At 32.6% G+C, this 26243-nt stretch overlaps 1 protein-coding gene across 7 annotated transcripts in view; it reads right to left on the bottom strand.

Annotated features, from left to right (window-relative positions):
* LOC145291298 (calaxin-like) overlaps nucleotides 1-26243 on the bottom strand; it is a 174636-nt gene that overhangs the window by 55768 nt on the left and 92625 nt on the right. For 4 of the 7 annotated variants that reach the window (XM_080136979.1, XM_080136980.1, XM_080136978.1 and 1 more), the window contains 2 exons: nucleotides 9971-10037; nucleotides 1615-1746 (listed from right to left, as the gene is read on the bottom strand). In XM_080136979.1, the coding sequence (XP_079993105.1) occupies nucleotides 1615-1746; nucleotides 9971-10037 (199 nt within the window). Of the gene's footprint in view, nucleotides 1-1614; nucleotides 1747-9970; nucleotides 10038-12277; nucleotides 12448-26243 lie in introns of those variants that run through there. The other 3 variants (XM_080136983.1, XM_080136982.1, XM_080136981.1) reach the window with 3 other exon arrangements.

Genomic DNA, 26243 nt, shown 5'->3' on the forward strand with positions numbered 1-26243 from the left:
GTTATGTAAATAAAAACTGCCTTGTTATTACAATACATGGAAGGTCTTGTTCTTTATTTTGTTCTTTATTTTTATTTATATTTTTCACTTGTGTACGAGCCCTTTCTGGTCTCGCACAAAAACATGCATTCACATCTCAAGTCATTTTTCTTGTCATACACATACGCGCACACAAACATACGCGCACACGTACACACATGTAGATATATTCATGTTCACGTACATACACTCACATTCACGTGCATAAACACACATGCTAACATACACACATACGCACACATACGCGCACACATAGGCACACATGGGCAATGTCACTTCCCCTTTGAAGGAAATCCAGAAATGCGCAAAAGACCACTGGAAACAACTATAAAAGCAAAAGACCTGAGCTGTTTCCTCCCTTTTCAATTCGGCTCCCAACCTAAGCGGTTGACGGACCAACCACTCCCTTTCGGAGCGCGCGTCACATCCCCTACTACTATGTGTGGGCCAAGAGTCAACAGACAGTACGTACACCTTACACGCTTTCTATCTCCATGGCCTGGATTGACTTTCTCACTCTCTCTCTCTCTACAACAATAGATTTTCCCTCTCACCAGCTAACAGCAAGAGACACACGCCAAACAGGATTGACTTTCTCACTCTCTCTCTTTCTACAACAATAGATTTTCCCTCTCACCAGTTAACAGCGAGAGACGCGCGCCAAACTAAACATGTGCTGTACCCTTTTCTTTCATTTGTTTCTTCATGAAATAAATTCTAGTTCGTTTATTTCAATAAACGCATTGTTCGTTTCTTTCTCAATTCAATTCATTTTTCCTATTTTGTACGACTGGGGGGTATATATAATGTATCCATCAGTCCTCTACAAATTGGTGACACCCGAACGTGAGATGAACACGCATTACCTTCTATACTACCAGTCCCTTAAAATAGTATCATTTTAGCTTCAAAAAGACAGATACTAAATCTCCATAAGCACTGGATTTAGCCCATATAAATAAAGTTTCAATTTCTTTAAAATTATTTCATATTATAAGTTTCTTTTGTGCCAGTGTAACTTTTGATTATTATCTTCCAAATGCAATCAAATTTTAACTGATAAGAATTACCATAAGTGATTAGAAATCTATTAAATTCGTTTCTAGATGAAAAAAAGATTTGTTTTATCTGTAAGGAGTAATTGAGTAGTCATGTTTATTTCAGCTGATACCACATAGGTTTGCATGTATATAAATGGTATAGACATTGTAGAGGTCTGTGCTTATTAGTTTGCCTCTGTTTTGTTAGTGAGAGAGTGCGTGTAGGAAATTGTGTGTACATGCTGTGACTGGGCATTCAGTGAATCTTTTTCATCATGTGCATGCTCATCATGTGTGCACTAATCGCCAAGGGTGGGACTAGGCTAGATTATGACGCGTTGTTCATTTCTTTCTCAATTGAATTCATTTTACCTATTTTGTACGACTGAGGGATATGTATAATATATCCACCAGTCCACTACACTTGTGTCCAAGAAGTACCATAAAACATTAATTATTTCAGAAGAAGTTGATGACAGACATTGACGGTGTCTAGATGGCTCTAGCAAAATTGCAATAATCCTCACAGACTCACCTCTGTCCATCAGGATATCATTCGTCATTCCAAAAATGTAGAGTAAAATGTCTCGAAATTTTATGCGATCCAGTTTCTTGTCCGTGTAATGCAGATACATCTTCATCAACATCTCCACTTCTAATCTGGTGACTTAAAAAAAAAAAGACAAAACAAAATCCAGAATCTTTTATGCAACGTATACAAGCTTTATCAAATTTAATTGAACACAAACATACAGCAATTCTATTACCATCTGTAGGTTTGAAAACATGTGCAACACTACAACCTGTCAACTTCGGATTTGCCTTGGACAAAACTTGCGATGAGTCATGTTCAGTTATAATCTGAAATAATTACTAATAATGAACTGATACAAATTCAGTGGGAGGAATCAAGGATGGCTTTCTTTGTATTAGGTTGTCTCTTCTTAATTGACTGAAATTTGCTACCGGAATAATAGTAGAAACTTACTATGAAGTGAGCGGACAAAAAAAGTATTATTGTTTTGAAGAAACAGCTTAGACTTGTATAAAATAAAAGTGTTTGTTGGCTGTTTTCCCTTGTGGGGTATTTTATTTTAACCTCCAGATAATGTTGGATCATTAGGAGGGAATATGCACCGTTTTAGGGGATTTTTCTTTTTAGTTATTTATTTATTTATTTTTTTCATGTGTAGACTTGTATATAATCGTGTTTATTGGCTGTTTTCACTTGTAAAGTATTTCATCTCAGCCTCTATATAATGTTGGATCACCAGGAGAGAATACATACGGTTTTGAAGCCTTCCTCTCAAAGGATTTTCTACATATCAGGTTCTCCTCACTGATATGAGGCCCCATTATCTAAATTGTATTTAAATCAAAGAAACTATTTGATGTAATCAAAACTGAATGTTTAATGACTTAGCATCTCACGTCATATAATGACCGAGCATCTTACATCTTCGTTGTGTGAAAACGAACATATATATATATATATATATATATATATATATATATATATATATATATGTTCGTTTTCACACAACGAAGATATATATATATATATATATATATATATATATATATATATATATATATATACTAGCAAATGTACCCGTCGTTGACTGGGTTCAAAAACAGCCTACAGAAAATGGACTCTGAATTTATGAAAGTATGATAGGTTATGAAAAGGAAGGGTTGTAAATTTGGGTTGAATTTGGGGGTATCAAAATCAAAGCAAAATATGATGAAAGTAAAAATAAAATAGATAAACCCCATAATTTATTATACCATACCTGTTCACACTGAAACACTTATCTCAATATTCTGTGGATCTATATTAAAAAACCTTGTTAAACTTTGTGACATACTTATCAAAGTATTTTTATGTAGATCTATATCAAAAACACTTGTAAACGGTTTTTTTTTAATTTTAAAATTTTTTATTTCCATACTTTGTGGACCAGGTGCAAACGCAGACCCCACAATTTTTATGAACCACTGTTCTACCAGATCAAACATACCCAGTCCTGTGTCTTGATACATCTATCATTATATGTAATCAGTTTTTTAAAATAGTCAACCATATAGGAGCCTATTCGTGACCACACACACACACACACACACACACACACACATTCAGCTTTATATTATAGATATATATATAAATTAGAAAAAATAAATTCATTAAATAAATGAGAAAAATAAAAATAAATGAATAAAAAAAAATTCCTTGCACAGGTCTCTCATCTTCCTCTATTATCTGTTATATTGACTGGTGTTTTAATTGCCCAATACTATGCAATACAAATCCTTTATATTACACTAGCAGGAGTACCCAGTGTTGCTCAGAGTTATATAAATTTAAATAGAAGTGAAATCATGTGTAATATCTTTATATTAAAATTTCTATCTCTCCCTCTATCTCAAGCTGTATGTTTGTTTCTCTATTTTCCTTTCCTTTCAACCGTCTTTATCTGTAAATCTTTTAGTATCTTTTGCCTAACTCATTCCACTCTGTTGTTTTATTGTGCTGAAAAATTGTAATTCAAATACTGGAGTTACCTCTTTCAAATACTTATTGTTTCAAAGCAACTCCAAATAGAACAAAACAATGACATTCTTGAATCAAGGTAGTTACATTCAAAATAATATGAATAGAAATTAAAAAGGAAAGATCATAAAAATATGTATGATATAAAGTAATTTTCAGATCATAAACTACTTCAGCTATTTCCAGGACTCACTCCATATACCACGCTTCTCTTAAATATATATATATATATATATATATGAAATAAAGTGATTTTCAAATGCTAATTTGCTTAAAAAATTTCCGGGACTGGCTCCATATACCCAGCTTCTAATAAATATATATTAAATAAAGTAATTTTCATATCATAAACTGCTTCAGCCATTTCCAGGACTGACTTCAGATACCTCTCACTTAAATATGTATATTAAAAAAAGTAATTTTGAGATTGTAAACTTCTTCAGCCATTTCTGGGACTGACTCCATCTACCTCTCACTCTTAAAAATATATCTGAAATAAAACAATTTTCAGAACATAAACTGCTTCAGCCATTTCGGAACTGGGTCCATATAGTCTCCTTCTTCCAGTTAAATATATATATGAACAAAATAATTTTCAGATAATAAACTGCTTCAGATAGTTCCAGGACTGACTATGTATATCCCTCTCTTAAAATTTTATATGAAATAAAGTCATTTTCATATCGTAAATTCCTTCAGCCATTTCCGGGCCTGACTTCAAATACCCCTCTCTTAAATATATATATATTAAATAAAGTAATTTTGAGATCGTAACCTTCTTTAGCCATTTCCAGGATTGACTCCATGTACCCCTCACTCTTAAAAATATATCTGAAATAAAACAATTTCCAGAATATAAATTGCTTCAGCCACTCTTAGACTTACTCCATATCTTATCTAAAAATATATTTTAAATAAAATAAAGTAATTTTGAAATCGTAAACTGATTCAGCCATTTCTTAGATTGACTCCATATACCTCCCATTGTTCAAAATATATATGAAATAAGTAATTTGCATATCATTAACTGCTTTAGACATTTCCAGGACAAATCTATAACCCTCCCCTTCCCATCATAAAAATATATGTGAAATAAAGTAATTTTGAGATCGCAAACTGTTTTAGTCATGTCCAGGACTGACTCCAGATATGCATCCTCCTTAAAAATATATATTGAATTAAAGTAATTTGCAGATCGTAAACTGCTTATGTTAGATAACAGCGGTATAGAAGCATTTACTTGTCTGTTATCTGTTTATCTATTAATCTATATATCTATCTATCTGTCTATATAATTATCTATCTACCTAGCGATGAATGGACAACAGAGATTTGAATCGTGATTTTTGACAGTTTGCACAGGAAAGTATGCAAACAGGGACTGGATGTGATGTGCCACATATTACATGTTTCAGTTTGCGCAAACATAGTTTACGTTGAATTTGAGGCACCAAGAGAGACAGATGGGCTAAAATGGAGGGATGATCTCAGAATAAAGACATAGAAGAACACCCCCAAGCCAAAGATCATCATTCACTCCAGAAATGCCTGGAAGGGAATAAAGAATATATATAAAAACACACATTCATCTATGGTCCCTGTTTTGAAGCGTTTCCTTTAAACAGGTTCCAGCTCCCCCAAGGACGGTTGGCAAATCCCCCCGAAGTGAGCAGCAGAAACAGGTATGTCATCATGTCACATGTATTATATGTTCTTACATGCACACACAAAAACTAGACAAGTCACAGGCCATAAAGATAGACATTAGTATATGAGGGCAACAGTCTGTTATACCACAAACACAGCATATATACATTTTTATATCTGGCCCGTTAGTCAAGAAAATATAAGTATCATTTAGATACAACATACGTTTAAGTTTGTACCATATAAACTCGGTTATATAGACATCCACCTCTCAATACACAATACTTCAGCCATTTCCGGAAATGACACCATATACCCCCTTCTTAAAATTTTATGTGAAATAAGTAATTTTGAGATCGTAAACTGATTCAGCCATTTCCAGGATTCTACCCGTCTCTTAAAAATATATATTAAGTAAAGTAATTTTGAAAATCGTATCCACTTCACTCTGACTCCATATACCCACCCACATCTAAAAATATATTTGAATTAAAGTACCTTCAAATCGTAAACTGCTTCAGTCATTTCCAGGATTCCATACTCCCCCCCCCCTCATCTTAAAAATATATATTAAAAAAAGTAATTTTGAGATCTTACACTGCTTTAACCATTTCCGAGACTAAGTTCATATACCTCCCTTTTTTAAAATCTATATGAAAAAAAGTAATTTTAAGATGATAAACTGCTTTGGCCACTTCTGGGTTTTACTCACACCACTCTTTAAAAATATATATAAAATAACTTAATTTTCAGATCGTATAGTGCTTCAGTCATTTCAGGGACTGACTCCATGAAGCCACTGCTTAAAAATTCATACGAAATAAAAGAATTTTGAGATTGTGAACTGTTTCTGCCATTTCCTGTACTGACTTCATGTACCTCCCCCTCTTTAAAAATATATATGAAATATAGTAATTTTGAGATTGTAAACTGTTTCAACCATTTCAGGGACTGACACCATATCCTCCCCCACGCTTTAAAATATGATTATATAAAATGTAATATTTTGATAATATAATGGACACTATTTACGTGACTTTTGGAATATGACAAATAAGGAAAAATATACATTGTGTTGATTTTTTATGCATTTTTGTATTTTAAGGAGGAGATAATACCTGGTAGGAAACTACTCCATATTACGGTTATTTGGTCTTTTGGCTAAGATCAAAGTGTAGTATCTTATCTCAGCATTCCAGCGACCTCGTCTTTCGTCTCCCTCCCATAAACAGTGTATGGATATCATATTTTAATGAATTCTTAAGAAAATGGCAAGTTAAGTTAAAGAGTAATGACGTCATTTTCGATAAAATGACGCAGCATTTTTTTCAGTTTGTACACAAATACATTGACTTATTTTGAAAACATGTCAAATGTTTTCTGTTCTGCTTATCAGTACAGTTTTTCCTGAATAATTTTTTTCTACCTCATCATTTTCATGATTCTTAGATGGCTTTCTAAATAATAACGTTATTATTTCAGCACGGTCCGTATTTTGCACCAGTAACTTTTTATTTATTAAATTGTTAGGTGAAAGTACAGAATAGTTACAAGATACGCTCCTCCCCCCCCCATATTAAGAATGGCTTTCTAAATAATGTTATAAAATAAAATGTTATCATTTCATCATGGTCCGTATTCTACATAATCACTTTTTGTTTATAAAATTGTAAGATGAAAGTACAAAATAGTTTTAAAAAATACCCCCCAACCTTCATTAATAATGGCTTTCTAAATAATGTTATAATTTCAACAAGGTTTGTATTCTACATAAGTCACTTTTTGTTTATCAAATTGTTAGAATACAGAATAGTTAAAAAAAAAAAAAAAGAAAAGAACACCAGAGAGTTGTATGCACAGTCCATCAATTCCAAAATGGCTGAGCAGCAGCTTGGTTCCCACCAAATTGGGCAAATAACGAACAGGGTCCTGAATAGAAGTGTGTGCTCTATTCCAACCATCATCAATGGATTTGAGGTAATCTTGTCAGCATTGGACAAAATCAAACTCTGCCAAGTACTTTGCAGCTAATTCTACCCTATGTGGTTGGGCCCCCCCCCCCATATTTCTTCCTATTTCTGAAAATATGGTATGCGACTTACAAATATTTGTGCGTGATGTTGTCAAGCTAATCAAAAACCTTAATTCCAGTAGAGCAACTCGTTCTGACAGGTATTCCTATTATCGTGCTCAAAAAGCTTCAACCAGAACTAGCTCCCATACTTACAAAACTATTTAAGCATTGTCTTAAGGAGAAATGCTTCCCAACACCCTAGAAAACCTCATCAGTATGTCCTGTATTTAAAAATTCGTGTGATCCGTCTCAATACAGACTAATCAGTCTCCTGTGCATCATGAGTAAGTTGCTAGAATCTGCGTTAAATACAGAAGTAGTCAGCCACCTCAGCAAAAATAATCTCCTCAGTGACATGCAATATGGCTTCTGTTCTGCTAGATCAACAGCAGATGTGCTAACAGTTATATCTCATAGGATTAGCGAATCTCTCGATGGAGGCTTCCTTTCTAGGGAAACTGCCCTCAACATATTAAAGGCCTTTGATAGGGTATAGCATAAAGGTCTACTCCACAAAATCTCCAGCTACGGCATAGCTAGAAATGTCTTCTCAATTATTAAATCATTTCTCTCTGATAGGTTCATAAGAGTAGTGGTTACTGGCCAGAAATCATCTCAGAAATAATATAATAAAGAAGCTCACAGTATTAATACTGGAGTCTCTCAGAGGTCCATCCTGGGCCCAACTCTCTTCCTGATCTACATCGATGATCTCCCAAATAACATCCTAAGATCATTTGTAGACATTTATGCTGATGACACTACCATCTATAGCAATATTTTCAAAGGCTGTAAATGGCCAAGTTGTCTCTAATTCTCTCTCCTCTGATCTTGAGCATGTGTAATGGTGAAAGAGGTGATTGGTTAATTTTAATGCATCTAAGACCAAGCTTCTATCTTTTCATCATCAACGCTCTGATCCCATCTGGCATCACTCGAAATCGTTTGTTCACTCGTTTATTATTGGTCACTTTTTTCACTTGCATTACAATTTTTTAATAGTTGTATTATTTTATTATTTCCTTGTTCTGCCGACCATTTTCAGCATCCTAAATTATCTGCAACAAAATTACATTATTTCCTTAGTAAATACTATTAGATAAAGACCAAATCCCGAATAAACGACCATGTTTAAAGAATAGTGTTTTCTATTAATTTGCTGTTTTGATACCTCATTACAATACAGTTTCCTATTCCAGTAGCTTCTTTCCAAGCTTGTGGGAACCTCTTCCTACTGACTGTTTTTCTCCTACCTATAAACTTGTTCTTTTCAAGACTAAGGTCAATAAGCATCTACTGTCTTTACAGTAATCATTTTCACACCTTGTTTGGAGTGATTTCCATAAAAAATTCTTTCAAAACATGAATATATTTTCATACTGTTAAAAATTATTATTTTTGAACAATTATTATATAAAATCATGTTTAAAATTCACTAAATAGATTTTTTTTTTTTTTTTCTAAAACAATATGCAGTATTTTAGGATTAGTTCTGTAAGTTTTTGTGATAATTACAATTAATTTGGTAAACTAGTGAATAACGCTTTACTTAAATTTTAATAAAGCAATATTCTGAAGTTAGTTGGTGGCCCAACAGTTGTAAATGTTAGACAAAGAGTTATTTTCTCAAATACTAGCAGCTCAGCCCAGCTTTGCTCGGGCCCTATGTACTGTTCATAACTTGCCCTACGTGTGAATACACTTTATGTAAGATTTCAAATGTCTAAACCAAAAATTATCTAAGTAATTTCGTAAAGACCACAGAAATAAATTTTTTTTAAACTTTGACCCCAGTTTTGACCCCTTAACATTTATTATTTTGGTCTCAAATCAAAATACAAAGTTTTACTCATGTCCAAGTTACCTACATCTAAAATTTCAAGTCTTTAGATCCCAAATTAATGAAGGAATTTGGTAGAATCTGTAATGGTCAACTCTTTCAACTTTGACCTTTTGGCAGCCAAATTTTCGCCTCAAAACTGATTAAAATGTTTGCCGCATGTTTGAATGCCTGTTATGTATAAATTTCAAATGTTTAGATCCAAAATTGGTTGAGTAGTTTGCTAGACACTGCAAAGGTTCAATCTTTTGAACTTTAACCTCTTGCCCACTCAAATTTTGGACCCAAAGCGGTTAAAAAGCTTGCCCTATCTTTGAATACCCTTTATGTAAAATTTCAAATGTTTAAACCAGAAATTGGCTGGGTAATTTGGTAGAGACCGCAGAGGTCACATTTTTTTTAACTTTGACCCTAATTTTGACCCCTTAAGATTTATTTTTTGGGGCTCAAATCAAATTAAAAAGTTTGATACATGTCTAAGTAACCTAAATTTAAATTTTCAAGTGTTTAGACCCAAAATTGGCGGAGGAGTTTGGTAGAGTTTTCAAAGGTCAAATTGTTGAACTTTGACTCCTTGACAGCCAAATTTCTGGCTGAAAACCAATTAAAAAGATTTTCTCAAATCTCAATACTCCTTATATCAAATTTTGAGTCTGTAGACCGAAAATTGACAGAGCTATTTAGTAGGGAAATGTACACAGACACACACACACACACACACACATTTTCACTTTTATAGATATATAGATTTGCTACTTTTTAGAATAGTTTTTTCTTACAATGTGTCATTTTCACTAGTTCATCCAATGTTTTCATTTTGCAGATTTCAATAGCGTTTCCAAAGATCTAAAAGAGAAACAGATATATTGAAGATATTTTGGGGTGAAAAAGGAAGCATCAGAAAAAAAAGGACAATAATGAATCATTTAAAATAAAAGTTTAATTCGTATTGAATTGTGATCGTGTATTTTTCCTATCTCTCTTTCTTTAAATTTTTTTTTATTATATTTTTACTGATATGCGCAAAGCCGATATATAAACAAAATTGTATTATTTCGACTATTCAAACTACTGTTTTCATCTTGGATGTTATTCTCTCAATGTTGTAATCTCCAACCTCCATGATTAATTCCTGAGTTTGATTGATACACCTGAAGAAGGTTGGAGGTTACATCGGCTGAAATGTTGTGCGAATAACATCCAAAATGAGAATTATAGTCCAAGTAATCCAAATTATCAATCCTTATCTCAAAAAATCCAGAACATAAAGAAATTATTTAATTAATTGTAATTTTCATTGAGATGAGTAATTTCTATCATTTATCAATTTATTTATTGTGGACTATTATCCTTATCTTCTTATTGTTGTTTCACAATGTTTCGGCCAACATCAGGTGGTTAACCGTGACGGAATAGGAACGCTGAATCTCTTAACTGCATCCTCAGCAATTACTGCCTTCCATAGTTGTTGTCGTCTTACCACGTTTTGGTCAACTAAGCCTCTGGCCGGATTTGGATAGGATTGAAACTGCTATCTTCAGACAATGCTCACCTGGAACCGTAGAAATTCAACGTCTGTATCCACTATGCCACAAGTCCCGAAGGGAGTAGTTAGGAGATTCAGCATTCCTATCCCGTCACGGTTAACCACCTGATGAAGGCCAGAGGAATAGTTGGCTGAAACGTCGTGAAGCAACAACTAGATGAGAATAATAGTCCGCAATAAATAAATGGATAAATAATAAAGAAATTAATCAAAAACTGTACATTTAACAAAAATAGATTTTTTTTTTTTCTGAATTTCTGCATATATAAATTTAAACACACCTATCCATTTTTATGTAACAAATTTTACTATAGCAAGTTTAAACTTGCTGAATAGAAAGACATTTCTGGTTTTAAAATTTTTGTTAGTGCGTGCTAGAGTACCAACTTAAGATTTACCTTTTCAAAGTTGATTTTTAGGGCTACTCGGGTCTGTTTTGAACAAATATCACATTAAAAATTATCGCCGACAAGTAGTTTTTTTTTTAATGTTATTAAGATCTTTATTATCCAATGTATACTGTATTATTTTCACTGGTGGGCATGTTTGTTTTCATGCGCATTCAATTTCCTTAGGTAAGTCTTTAGTTGGTACTCTAGCACACATTAACCAAAATTCTTAACAACCTGTGAAGAAAAGGATTAATGATTGCTCAAAACAGGAGATCCGTATGCACTTATCTTGTTTACTAACAAAAAAAAAAAAAGAAAGAAAAAGAAATATTGTTGCCTTATCAGTCGTTTTACCATTTTTTTTTTCCAGATCATGTGATGGTTAATCACATGACTTTTCAGTTCTATAGGCGGTATTCGCACTTCTTATAGATTTTTTTTCTTAGATACTAGTTGTGTTTTCTGCTGGCCGAGAAGTTACTTTGGATATCTTCCACTTCTTTGTCAGGCGAAACTGACTGTCACATCGTGGAAGGGAGCAATTCTTCCGTAACCTAAGGTAGGTACATATTGCTTCCTTTAGCTGTCATTAAATCTTTTGTTTTTGGGAAAATTAACTTTTTCCACAAATGTATTAAAAGACGGGAAGTTTTTTGAAGAAAAAAAAACCAAAACAAATTGATTAAAATTTTATAATAATTATGTTCAGTTAATAATTACATGATCAAACAAAAATGTAATAATTAGATTTAATCTTCAAAATCATATTGATTTATAAAAAATAAAAAAAAAATGAGAATAAAAAGATCCCCCGGACAATGTCTGGGAGGTATAGCTAATCCATTATAAAAATGCTGCTATGTTTATGAAAAACGTTTGCCATGAAAAAGAGGAATAAAACTATGTAGAAAAAAGTATTTATTTATTTATTTATATTTATATATATATATATATATATATATATATATATATATATATATATATATATATATATATATATATATATATATAAGTAGATTGTAGTTTGCCTATATATATATTCAAATAATTTTATCAGATAAGTGTATAACAAAACAATGTTTAATTCAGCATACTAAATACGAATTAACAAGTTTAATATGGTTTTAACAAGCGTATTGTTTACGTACGTATGATCGTGGAGATCTTTTCCGACTTTTGAAAAAAAAATTCTATTAAACAAAACCAAACGTAAACAAGACTCTCACGTACATTGTTGACTTGCGGTTGTCGTTGCTAAGGCGTTATACACATGCGCAAATTAAGAAAACCGGATGTGTCTCATGACGCTGACTTATTCAGAAAATAAAAATATTCTATAATCAATTTTGACGACTTCCTATTCAAATGACGTCATTGTTGGAAATGTAATTGGGTGATTTCTGAGTATGGTGATTAATCTTAAACAGAATCCATTTACAGCTGACATTACTAATGGGAATGTTAAACAACTTTTAATTTTCCATGAACTATTTTTAGCTCCTGTCTTGCATGTGATCAGACCGGCTTGTTCAGAAGAACCGTTTGGCGTTTCTCTCTTCTAATTTCGTCTGATTGATTGAGGTTCGCACATACCGAGGCAGATTTGCTGATAGCTTAATTAACTTTTTATAATGACATATGCAAATAATTATATTTTTATTTGCTGAGGCATTTTTTTCTCTCAGCCTGGGGAAAAGTAGATTTTTTCTGAAATGTCAGTAGAGAGGAAGGCAATCCTCAACTCTATAATCAAGATCAATGTGCATGTATTTGTATATATTTACATAGAGAAAAATATATGTGCTTCTATCCTGTCACGAAAAAGTTGGTGAATAAAAACATGCCATTATAAGGGTTGAGTGTCTAACCAGGCTGGCTGGGTCTGTCATGCATGCACGAGCATAGTAAAAGCATGGTGTGCACTAACCCTAAGTCCCAGTGGCTCTTCCTTCATTTTCGTCTAGTGATGGACCCTTTTAAAATGTAACCAGACACTGGCCACTGGAAACCCGCGCTCTGATGCTCTGAGCACACAAAACGCACATGACACTAAGTCCAGGTGGCAATACCTTTAACACGCTGGTCGTTCATTGTCAGTCATTGGGGGTTGAGTTCTTCTCTCACAGGTGCACTCGCATTGCTGGCGGGCTGTTTTCCTTCAGGGTAGATTTGAAATCAACTGGGTTATGCTCCACAATCAAAGCAACCAATAATAACTTTGGGGTCCTTTTTTTTATAAACAAAAATAATTATTGCATAAGATAATTTCAGATAGTCGTACAAGGAAAAGTGAAATTATTCAGGTTCGTTTCGACTTAATAAACATATACTGTTTCAAGATGCAGGATTTTCAACTTGAATTTTTTCAGACAGCTTCTCGGTAGGAGGATGAAAAGATGAGCTTCTATTTAGCTCTTTAGGGTGTCTCCAGATTTGGGCTCTCGGCGCGCCCACTCTAATGACCAGCAAGCAAGTCTCTTCTGTGAGTAATTGTTTACTTAGGTGCCATAATAGGATGAGCTTTCACAATCTCTTTTTTTTATTAAAGCTAAAACTCACTTGAGGATAAGAGTTAATACTGTAGAGGGAAAACTTATGGTAAGTGTTTATTGACATTAGATTTGAAGATGACTGTTGTGTATTTCTCAGGGAAATAATCTTGTCTCGACATGTTGAATAGATAAGATGTTTTTGAAAAGAAAATCTGTTCATATAACTTTGATTTGATGTCAAGCACAAAGAGAATAAAAGGAAAGTTTTTTGCAGTCAACCACTTTCCATGGAAATAATGATAGAGTATAAAAAGACGAGCAACATCTCATCTCTAATAAAGAAGCTGTAGAGAAATCACACAAAACAATATTTTAGGAACTTAAGAATAAGAATGAATAAAATCAACAATGTTTGGCAGAAGATTAAAAAAACAAAATGATTACGCATACAAAAGTAATTAAATCAAAAAATTATGGGTTTTTTTTTTCAACTTTTATTCACCATAAACAGTGCACATGGCCATGGAGACATAAGGGACTACTGTGAATTAGGTGAGCGTCCTAAGTGGGGAGTTGGTCAGCGAGATGTTTGTTCACATTACATTTAAATGTCTACATGTTAATACAGTCAAGAAAACAAGGAGAACAGAGAAAATTCCAAAGACAAATAGTTCAAGGAAAGAAGCTATTAAGATAGAACATTTTTCTGGCATTTGGAGACCTCTAATGGTGAAGGGATGAAATTTTGCTGCTTGTCAGATTGGTTGAGAATATTTACATTGACTGGGACACAAATGCAACAAGTTCAAGGATGCAGCTTTGAAATGATGAAACAGAAGCTGGAGTTTGGTAGACAGTGTGAGACATATTAGGTTAGAGTTTCTTTTTTTAACTCTTTTTCAGAAAGAGATAGACTAGTGCACTAGTCAAGATGTAACAACAATATTCCATACAAGAATGAATAGTGGCTTTGTAGAGATGTAAGATGCTGGAAAGTGTGAGAAGTTTTCTAGCCTGGTAAAGGGAGTCACTTTATTTGCAACAGATTTGGCAGTATCTTCTATGTATTTGTTTAAAATCATGTTACCTGTGAATGTTAGGTTGAGGAGTTGGGATGTTAGACTCTTGGGAATGGTGCTATCAGCCATGGCAATTGGTGTAACATGAAATTGTAGTTTCCTTAAAAGTCTGCTGTGAAATATAACTGATTGAAAAAGTTATGAGTTATGTATGAAAGATTATTTTTAGTTAATTTTTTCTTTCAGGTAAGTTTGTAAAAAGAGAAATAGCTTGTAGATTTTAAAAAAGAATTTAAGGGTAAAATGTAATAGTCATCCATTATTAACAATTGCTGCAAATAAGTTTTGCTTGCATTTCTGATAGGCACATCAAAACCAGCAGAAATAATAGAATTTCATGAAGGAAATCACTTTATGCCATCATGACCAACATGCAACTCATATCTTATGTGGAGAAAATATTCTAAAAGAAGAAGAAGCATGTTTTTAATTTCTCTCTCAAAAAAAAAAAGCAAGATTTTTGTAAATTTGTGTCTATTCTTCATGTTTATCAGTTTTTATGGAAATTTTTTACTTTACTCTAAGAAAATGAGGAAAGAAGAATGCTTCTTTTTTTTTTTATTTTAGAATGGTATAATAATAATTTAAAAAAATTCTTCACACAATTAGATTGCAAAACCAGGTTTCAAATCAAATTTATTAACAAAAAATAGCAATGTGCAACAAGCCATCTAAAAAAATAGATGTGTACATTTATATACAGTCTGAATGTTTGTCCAAGACAACTTTAAACTGGGATGTAGTAGGCTTCATCATTGCATCTTCTGGTAGGTAGTAGCATAAATGATAAAGAACTAAAACTTAATTCTGCTCTAATGTAGATGAACAAATGTGACAGTTCGGGGTTTCATTTATAACTCCTATGTTATAATCAAAATAGCCTATTGCTATTTAAATCAATAAAACAATATAATATTTTGAAATACTGCATATGAATAAAAGAACCAAAGATAGTTATTTGAATGCATAATTTGAATAACCATTTTTTAAACAGTTTATAATAAATTAATGCTTGGTGTTATTCATTTGTAATTTTATTGTCCTATTTTTCTGACATCTATGCAATAGTTTTATCAGTAACAGTAATTAATTCAAATGATTTAATTAAAAAAAAAAAAAAGAATAAATTACTAAAACATTTATTTATTTCTGGATTAAGTTTCAAGGGAAGTCATTTAAATTAAACTAAAATTGCACTAGAAAAAGATATACCGATAAGGCATATAAGCAAGAAAAGTTCATAGAGAAAGGGACAGGGTAACTAACTCCTTGCTTAGATGCTCTCTCTCTCTTTTTTCTTTCTCTCTATTCTATTCTATTAGCAATTTTCTTTTATTATAATTTTTAAATTCAATGATTGTTCTTATCCTGTAAACAACCTTTCATTTTTTACATTATTTAAATGATAAATAAATTTGTACAAAAATTACCAAAATGTTAATATTTATTTATACAAATGAATGTTAATGTTTATGTCTATGAATACATGCTAATCATTGTATCAATAAACTTTAATGTTTATCGATTTATATGAATCAATGTAAAGGGTCTCATCTTTTATTATTTAAAATTTTGGTTCAAAGTATTTCAAGTAGTGAACTTTGCAAAGCAATCGTAAGCAGGCAAACTAGCTAGTAATATTTATAAAACATGAAACAAAGAAGGATTTTGTACTTTATTTGTGAGCATTGATATAATTTCTGCTTATAGACATATACGTGTACAGTAATTGTTTGTTTCTTGTTAAATAAAACATCCTGAATTATGATTCTATTTATATTTCACTCCTAACAAGTTTGTCTACTTCATAAATTTCAGAAAATTAAGTTTCATTTTTGTTGTTAGCTTGATTCGATTTTTCATTACTTCATAAATGTTTAATAACTTTTCTCTACTAATAAAATTTGTCAGCTTCAAAAACTTTTCATGCGTTATAATTAAGGATTGGTGGTTCTGTTTACAAGATGTAATTCCTAAAATAACTTTAATGGGCATGCACGGAAACACCTGGGAATGGTGTCTGCATTTTTTCACTGGACACCCCTTGAAATACTAGAATGTACTCATCCAAGATCTATATAAAGATGACACCCAAATCATTCGAAAGTAATTTTGCAGGTAGCTCTTAAATTGTGTCAAGGTTCATAATTATCAACATTCTGTTTGAGTCCATATTGAGTCATATCAACGTTACTGTTAGAGTCTCTGTGTTGGGTTGCATTTGCGTTACTGTTTGAATCTGTGTTGGGTCATATTGATGTTGTTGTCTGATTTAATGTTGGGTCATATTGGCATTACTGTTGGGTTGAAGCTGACAAACTTCTTGGTCCGAATTGAGAGTTTTCTTGCTTTTAGTGACACAATAACTTGGTATTTTTCACAGGGTTTATTCAGCTTAAAAGCATGCATAGAGCAAGATGTTAGAATCCTAATCAGCTAGTGTTTCTGGTATATCTAGAGAATTCTTCAGTCAAGGGAGATTATACAAATTACCGTGCTACCCCAAATCATTTCATAAGTGTAAATAATAATGAAAAGGTTGAAGTTTATCATCTTCATCTTGTTAAGGACTCACTTTTATCTAGCAATTTAATTGACTCTTTCCTCCATCATATCAAAGAGAGAAATCTCCTCAGTCTCTTTCACTCATATAATCTCGTAACTAGTCGAGAGAATCATGGATTCATTCTCATCGGGATATTTTTATATAAAGTAAGGTATGTGTATATATTTATATATTTTTATGTATAGGATTCAGTCCTAAAATAACTAGCCAGTTTATATATTGTTTTTAATTGGAATTCATTATTGAGATGAGTATTATTTATTAATTTATTTATTGTGGACTATTATCCTCATTTATTTTGTTTTTGTTTCACAATATTTCAGCCGACTATTCCTCTGGCCTTCATCATGTGGTAATCGCAATGGGATAGGAATCCGAATCTCCTAACTGCATCCTCAGCAATTACTGCCTTCCATAGTTGTTGTTGTCTCACCACGTTTTGGCCACTAAGCCTCTGGCCGGCTTTGGGTAGGATTGAAACCACTATCTTCAGACAATGCTCACCTGGAACCTACCCAAAGCCGACCAGAGGCTTACTTGGTCAAAACGTGGTGAGACAACAACAACTATGGAAGGCAGTAATTGCTGAGGATGCAGTTAGGAGATTCAGAGTTCCTATCCTATTGCGGTTACTCTCTGATGAAGGCCAGAGGAATAGTCGGCCGAAACGTCAAGAAACAACAATAAAAAGGATGAGGATAATAGTCTGCAATGAATAAATTAATTAACAAGCCAATTGTTATGAATTTTGAAACAACATAAGGGTGAGTAATGGGTAGGCTATATGTAGTTTAATTTAGTTTTAGGCAAAGATTAGATGAAATCCCTTTATGAAAATTCAGATATCTCCAATTTGTGTGAAATTTTAACAATAGGTATTAAACATTAATTAATAAATATTCCTCGAATTTCAGTTTCCTTAGTGCATTTCAAAAGGTTTTTAGTAGACCTAATAGAGGCGCAATCTTCCATTTGAAAATTGAAATATTTCAGATTTGCGTTAAATTTAATCCATAGACATTAGACATTAAGTAAGATTCCCTGTGACTAAGTGTTAGAATAAAAACTCCTCTTAAGGTAGATTTAAAATTTCTGTTAATGATGCTTTATGCCAGAATCAGGTTCTCTCACATCCTCTGCTCAAGTGTGGACAGATTTAATCTTTGAAAATGTTCTTTGTAGGTAAGAATACTTCAGAAACACTGCTGTTAAATCTTACATAGTAATATGGGAGAAGATGAAACATATAGCAACCCTATTTTAAGTCAGTGCCCCCAATAATGCCAGCCTAAACATATTTGAGAGGCAGAAGAGAACTAATACCAACATCTTATGTACAATATTAAACTGGAACTTTAGGAAGATTTCAATCATTCCAATAGTCATAGAGGCCACGGGACTGAGGAAAAAGAACTGAAAAAAATTATCTGGTGAATTTACCTGGCGAACTAAACGATTGCATTTAAAAGGACAATTAGAATTATTAAACAGTTTCTGCAGTAGCAGTAGTAGCAGGCAAATGTCTAGCATCTAGTAGGATGCTCCTATCTCCAGTAAAACTAAGGAGAATTCTTTTTTAATTTGAATTTTTTTTTTAATTTTCTTCCTTTGAAAATTGTAACGTTGGGTATGGAGCAGCCAAACCAGCTGCTAACATTGCTCAGCTTTTTATTGAAACCAACCGCAAGCTCTTTTTAATATCCTTGTTGTTCCCTTAAGTGCAATTTAGAATAACATGATCTATGCTGTTTAAAACAGCATTGACACAGTATTTCTTGATGTTTTGAAGCCTTGAAATGGTCTTGCTTTATAAAAAGAATTCTCTTTATTTGAAAATTGTGGAATCTATTTAGCATATTATACAAACATACCAAGGTTTGAATGAATAATTGGTGATGAAAGCTGCAGAAGTATTTTCAACCTTTATAAATCTAGTTTAATTTTTCCATATCTTAGATTGGGATCTTTAAGCTTTCTTATTTTGGCATTGCCAGTCCAAACGAGGAAGGGTAAGTCTGTTAGCATTAATTCTCAGCAGTATAAGAGAAAATGTTGGTACCAGGAATTCTCAAGTTTACAGCTAAAATGGAATGGTTGGATAAAAATAAGACATTTTGCTTTTTCTTTAAAAATATTTTATTCTTTTAAGTTTCATTATTTTATCTGCCAAATGTTGACACGTAAGTTACATTTTGAGAGTATTAGTAATCTTATAGTTTCTTCAACACTTAAGCAAATTGCAGATTGCTTTGTTTCTTGGTAAAGAGATTTTTGGATCTATTGAAGGTCAGTAGAAAAAAAAGAGTAGAACATTGACCATGGATTTACTTATAGCAACCTCGTAATTCTTATGCACATTCCTGTTTTGTCCTTTAGTTCTCACATTCATGAACAATGTTTTTGACAAGGGTACATGGTTTCATTAGAAATTGCTGTTTTCTGCATCAGCTGTTTTGAGTGTGTGGTATGTGAAAATTTTCAATCCTTTTATATGAAATCAACATCACTACGTACACTTGATAAGTATCAAATCAATAGAAGAAAAATTAGAAATCTTTTTGATATTAGTTTCATCTACTTGTTGTTATGTTGTCCATGTTGAAATATAACGTTTCTGAATTTTGGAGATAAGGATTGGTTATTCATATTATTTAGATTCTTCGAACTACTGTCATCATCTTGAGTGTAATTTTCAGAACATTTTGGTCGATGTAACCTCTGACCTTCTTCGGATTTATCTTGTTGAACTCGGGAATTTGGATGAAATTTTGAATAGAACTTTTTATTTACTTCACGGGGGTAGAATGCACCTGTTCTGCCACCTATGACTGGATAGAGGTTCTAAATAATTCGCAATTGTATTTTTCAGTCACACACACAAATACAATTGCAAGTTATTTTGGACCTCTATCCAGTCATGGTTGATGGAACAAGAGCATGCTACTCTCAGGTTCTGTTCAAAATTCTGTCCAAATTCCTGAGTTCGACAGAAACATTCCCGAATTAGACAAGATAAGAACTACTTCCAGACTTCTTGAAATTTAGACAGCAGTCCTAGAGAGTTCCTCAACACCAAGGAATAAAAGATGTCCTCCCTCCTACCTCTGTCATAATTGTGAGTCTATATGGAATTTCAAACTGAACATCCAACTCTGAAACCCTGCTTCTACTTTGGATTGCCTGCTTATTTGCTTTGGACAAGCAAACACATACACGCTTTATTGCTATAAGTTAACTATTTCATTCAATGCTTTTATTCTTTGTATTGTTTCATTTCAGACACAAAACTTCTTTTTTATTTTGACATACATTTCTGACTTTGAATAATTATGGGAATTATTTATAAGGTGATTAAAAAAATAGCACAGAGAATTGTAAAAGTAAGTCAAATATTTGCACAAAGAAAATGAATAAAAATGAACACAAGTCATTGTGAGAAATTTTGGTTCTTTGATACAGCAGGGGGGCATAAGAAAATTAATGTTTTGTTTAAAAGCGCATATGGACCATACTATTTGGTGCATAATCTTTGGTGCTTGTGTAGATTGGTGATGTTTTAAACCAACACATTTCAGGTGAAAACATTATGTACTTAGGTGTCATGTCGAAATTAGTATAAATTTCAAAACTTATGAAAAATGATCCAGTAGAAGATGTGCTAGATGTATTTTTAACAAAAAATCATCCACAATTATGTTCTGAGATTTTTTGTGCAAAAATAGTGGATCCTTAATTTAAATCGATTTAAGTTAAGGGAGATAAGTCAGTTTGTCATACTGAATTGGTCACAGAACTCTTCCACATTAAAACTAATAATTCGATAAATTCTGTTTTTACTTGTAATGATTCTTTTGTTGAATCGTTTTTTGTAATTTTTGGAATTTACACTAATTTCGACATGACACATAAGCATATAATAATATTTTCACCTGAAATGTGTTGGTTTAAAACATCACCAATCTACACAAGCACCAACACTTTTATAAAATATTTTAACTTTGCCAAATAATGGGGCAAGAATTTATAACAAGTTGAGAAAGAAAATGAAAACAAGTCTACTTAAAAAAATAATAATAAAGATGTATGAGATTACAATGGTTGTATTGTCCTAACTCTTTGCATACATTTTCATCGTCATGAACAAATCTGACCGAATCCAACATTATTTTTCTGAATTTTTTGAGATGAGGTCGACAAGTCATGTTATTTGGATTATTTCAAGTACTGTTCTCATGTTGAGTGTTATTTGCACAACGTTTTGGTTGTTGTAATCCACTGCACCACAGGCTCCGAAGGGCAATCAAGGTTGGATTTTTTGGTGTCATAAATCCAATTGTTTTTCCAATTGTCGGGTCTGTACCGATTGTTATATTATTGAATTTGTTTGGAATTATTTTGAAGATGAGTAAATTGTATGATTTTTTACTTAATTATTTGGACTATTATCCTCATCTTCCAGTTGTTATTTTCACGACGTTTCGGCCAATTATTCCTCTGGCCTTCATCAGGTTAACCGCGGTGGTATAGGAATGTCGAATCCTCCAACTATATCCATAGCAATTGCTGCCTTCAATAGATATTATCATCTCACCACGGTTCGGTCCACTAATCCTCTGACTGACTTTGGGTGGGATCAATAATATGAATTTTCTAAGTACTTTATCCACTACGTCAGTGGATAAAGTACTACAATTCTCAAGTATAGTGGTTATCCTATGGATGAATCAATTATGCTGGTACAGTTATGTGAAGTGTTCCTGTTTCTGATTAAACCATTACAGAAACATGAATGTCTTGAATTGCATAAAGGTTAGCCAGCTAAGAAAGTGTTTACACAAGACTGCAGAGTGAAATTTGGAGAGAGTTGACCCACTGAACCGTGAGTCCAAAAGTAGAGCATCTTAAAAAGATCTCTCGGTTGGAATGTATGAAATAGCAAGTGAATGTCTGGCATTTGGTAGGATGCTCCATCCTCAGCTAGAACAAAAATAATAATTTAAAAAAAAAGTTATTATTTATACCCTCCCTTCCAATATATGTTCTCAAGTTCAAAATGATGGACTTGAAGATGGTCAGAATAACAACCAAAGTGAGAATAGTAATCTGGATAATTCAAATAAATTCTAATTAACCTATTAATATCCAACAAAACTTATAAGCGATAATCTACAGATAAGTTAGACTATCTACTATAATAGTTTTATAGAGGAAGTGGTGACAAAATTGTTTGAAATTTTGTTGCAAGGTCGCTGTGTCTGTATTCATCTTACTGGCTTTGTTTGAAACAAACAAGAGTGTCATCAAGCTTTCTATTGAAAAGACAAACTTCTCTAAACTTTAAATCAATCTTATTTTTATTAATTATTCAACAATTTTGGCAACGCAAAACATGACCTGGAAAGAATTATAAAAACAGGAATATATGACAGGCTGATTCACTGTATGCACTATAAAAATGGAATTGAATCTGTTAATTTTATCTTGTCTGTGATGATTGCAAGAAGGGGAATAAGCTGTCGATACAAAGAGTGTTCTTATTGCATATCACTAAATAAGTGAGAATATGCCAGTCTGTTCTTACTGGATCACATACTAATCACTCTGTGAGTGAGAATATGCAAGTGCAAAAGAAAATAGATTGTAATTATGTAACTTCTATAAAGTGTGTTAAAAAATTGATTGCTAAAGAAAGAGAAATAAAATCCTTCTTTATAGTCGATGGGTGGCATAAGAGTGTATATGTCTTTCCTTGTGGCTGCTTAGAAGCTCTCTGACTGCTTTGTGAACTCCTAAAGATATTTGGATGGAGTCCTTAAAAGGTCCGATCTAAAGTACTATGCCCCATTGTTTGATTGTCGTTGTGTAACCAAACAATCACACTAGGACTGCTCTCTGTCAGAGGAAACAAATATCAATGTTTAGGACTTTGTAGATCACATTTATTATCTTGTTTGTTTGGTCCAATTTACACTGAATGACATCGTTTTGAGATGTCATCCATTCAAACAGAGGTGAAGATAGCCATGCACAATGGATTACATCACAAAATTATGACATCATCCATCAATCTGAAAGAGACCCTTTTATCTAGATCCAAAGCATCACAGGTAATCAGTGCTACTCAATCCTTTTCTCCCTCGTGGCCCATTTTCAAAGTCACAAGAAATCTCTGGACCACATCTTTAATAAAAATTTTGAGTAACGTGGAAATGGCTTTTATTATTAATTTAAAAAAATGTAGTAAAAATGTTTTCAAATTACAGGAATTAATTATATATTGTGTTCTTTTGAATTTCAAAATCAATGGAGCTACACCACAATGATTTCATAAATTTATACCACACCCCACAGAATTTCAACCTGCATATAGTTTCCTCGGGACCCACACATGGCTCAATGAAAGTTCCAGACACATTTCAAAATTCCTTGTCCACAACTGAGCCTGAAGTTTCATGTTGGGAAACACTGAACTAGACATTGTGACTTTGTATCCTAAAATTCTATAGATCTGTTACCGTACTTATATCTTGTAACTGTGCACACTGATTGACATCACAATGAGAGATGGATGCCATCAGCAAGCCATTATTCATTTTTATGATGTAATGTAATTTAAATCTATACAAACAGAAGAAAGTTAATTCAAACATTATAGATTTACAAATGGATATGCATAGAAAATTATTGTAAGTAAAAATATTGGAAAATCTGGTGGTTTAGTATGCATTATGAATAGTGTTGGGACGATTAATCGGAATTGAAATCAGGAATTGGAAAAATCGGAATATTTATCGGAATCGGAAAAATTTGTACTGGTTTTCTGATGCCAAAATGATTCTTTTAATTGTCTTTTTTATTTGATTTTGTTTTAAGCTAAATCTTCCATTGCTGGTAATAATGATAAAATAATAAATATTTATTGATTTTAAACCACCAATGAAGCTAAAATCGATAGATCTTCCCCCACAAGTATATTTTTATGTTTAGGAAAATATTTGCACATTTAACATGTGTTTTTGATGGTAATCGGAAAAAAAATTACAACTATATAGTTAAATATTTAGAGATTTATGAAGAATCGGAATCGGAATCACTAATTGTATCGGAATCGGAAATTAAGTATGGAATCGATAATTATATCAGAATCGGGAGAAATATTGAAATCGTCCCATCACTTATTATGAATCAGTTAAAATGATCGCTTTTAGAGTTTACGTGAAATAAGCTTAGTCTATTGTTTTTACTTATTTATAGTCACCTCCCCTTACAAAGCCCCATAAAAAAACAGCTTACCAAAACATGTTAGATGTTGATGCGACCAAGGTAAGAGTCGGATTTTAGAAAATTGTTGCTGTTATCAAGTTATAGAGAAGTTTAAATGTGCATTCAGAAGTTGAACTGAAAATTGGAAATTGATGAAAATTGTCATTGTTTTGAATGGCGAGATTATAATATGATTTGGGTCGAACATTTTTTTAAATTATCGTTGTCATGAAATGGAGAGATTAAAATACGATTTGGGTCAAATTTTATGAAAATTATTGCTATCGTGAAATCGAGAAATTACAATACAATTTGGGTCAAAATTTTTGGAAAATTATTGTCGTCATAAAATCGAGAGAATTAAGTTACAATTTAAGCCAAACTTTTTTTCTTTTAGAATTGGTGTTGTTGTGTAGTGAGGGATAGTTTTTTGGGGTCTTTTTCCATAGGCATCATCACTTATCAAGGCCAAGAGTCCACTCGAGGATAAGTGTTAAAGAGTGTACAGTAGAAATTGGACAATATAGTAATCGTTAGTAATGGAAATTAGGTAAATTTGTTAATTTATATGGAACGGCTCATCAAAAACTTGTTTACGTTAGACTTGGAGACAACCATATTGTAGTCAGCTGGAAATGGAAAGTTGTGTCTAGCTGTGTAGTCAGGGATGATTGTGTCTGAAAACCCTGGGGATGAGTGCTGATCTGTGCATGGAATTGTATGAGATAATCTTTAAGGATCACTTGGGTGTATAGTTTGATATGCATTAATTTGCACATCAATGAATAAGCTATGCTAAAAAGATGTTATAAAAAGATCAAAGGCGAGAGGAGTCGAGTGGTTGGCAGTGAAGAGAAGAAGAAGACGAATGGGTAAATATTCAGATACATTACAACAGAACACCAACCACTCTAATTTGTTTTTTTAGGGGTAATCGAGGTTGCTGACAATGAATCTGATAATCAAACCCGGGGCAAATTTACCGTTTGCATGGTATTAACCCCTGAACCCACGAACTACTTTCCGCTATTTTACAGCTTCCTTTTATGCTACATGCGTGCACGGCAGCATAAACGACAGTTGTTGAATATGCCTTCACGTAGAGAACGGCCTTTTCACATGGCGTACAAATCTTTTGTGGAACATTTAAACTTATATGAAAAAGAAGAAAAGCACTCCAAGTAGGGGGGGGGAGTAATGTCAGAAAGACTTTTTTTTCAAAACAGAATTTAAAAAAATTTTTTTTTTTCATTGGCGGACAATTTAAAATTCGAAGAAAAAATTGTCTAAAACAAAATTTTTAAAAATTCACTACTTTTTGGGGGGATTTTTTTTTTTTTTCTTATATAGTTTTTAATGCGGTTTACAAAAACATAAGCACCAAATATTTTTATGTTTTTCGTTCTTTTTTTTTGCGGGAGAGGGATTCAATTATAGAACTTGTGTGGTTTAACAGGTGCTTCTGCAGTTTAATTAACAATTTTTCCGTAAGTAACACACCAACATTTACCGATTAGAACACCATTTAACATTTTTCAGAGATTTTACTGTTTACATTGGGGCCGGGAGTGGTGTTGGGGCACGTTCGAAGGGAAGAAGACAAATGTAAAAAGTCGTGTGCGTTACACTCGCTTATAACCAAGTGGCACAGATGAGAACTGCATACTTCTGGATTTTTTGGATTGTAGTAAAAAATGCTACAATTGTTTCTTGA

The sequence above is a fragment of the Euprymna scolopes genome, chromosome 12, assembly GCF_053919585.1.
Source record: "Euprymna scolopes isolate OS-2025 chromosome 12, ASM5391958v1, whole genome shotgun sequence".
Lineage (NCBI taxonomy): Eukaryota > Metazoa > Mollusca > Cephalopoda > Sepiida > Sepiolidae > Euprymna > Euprymna scolopes.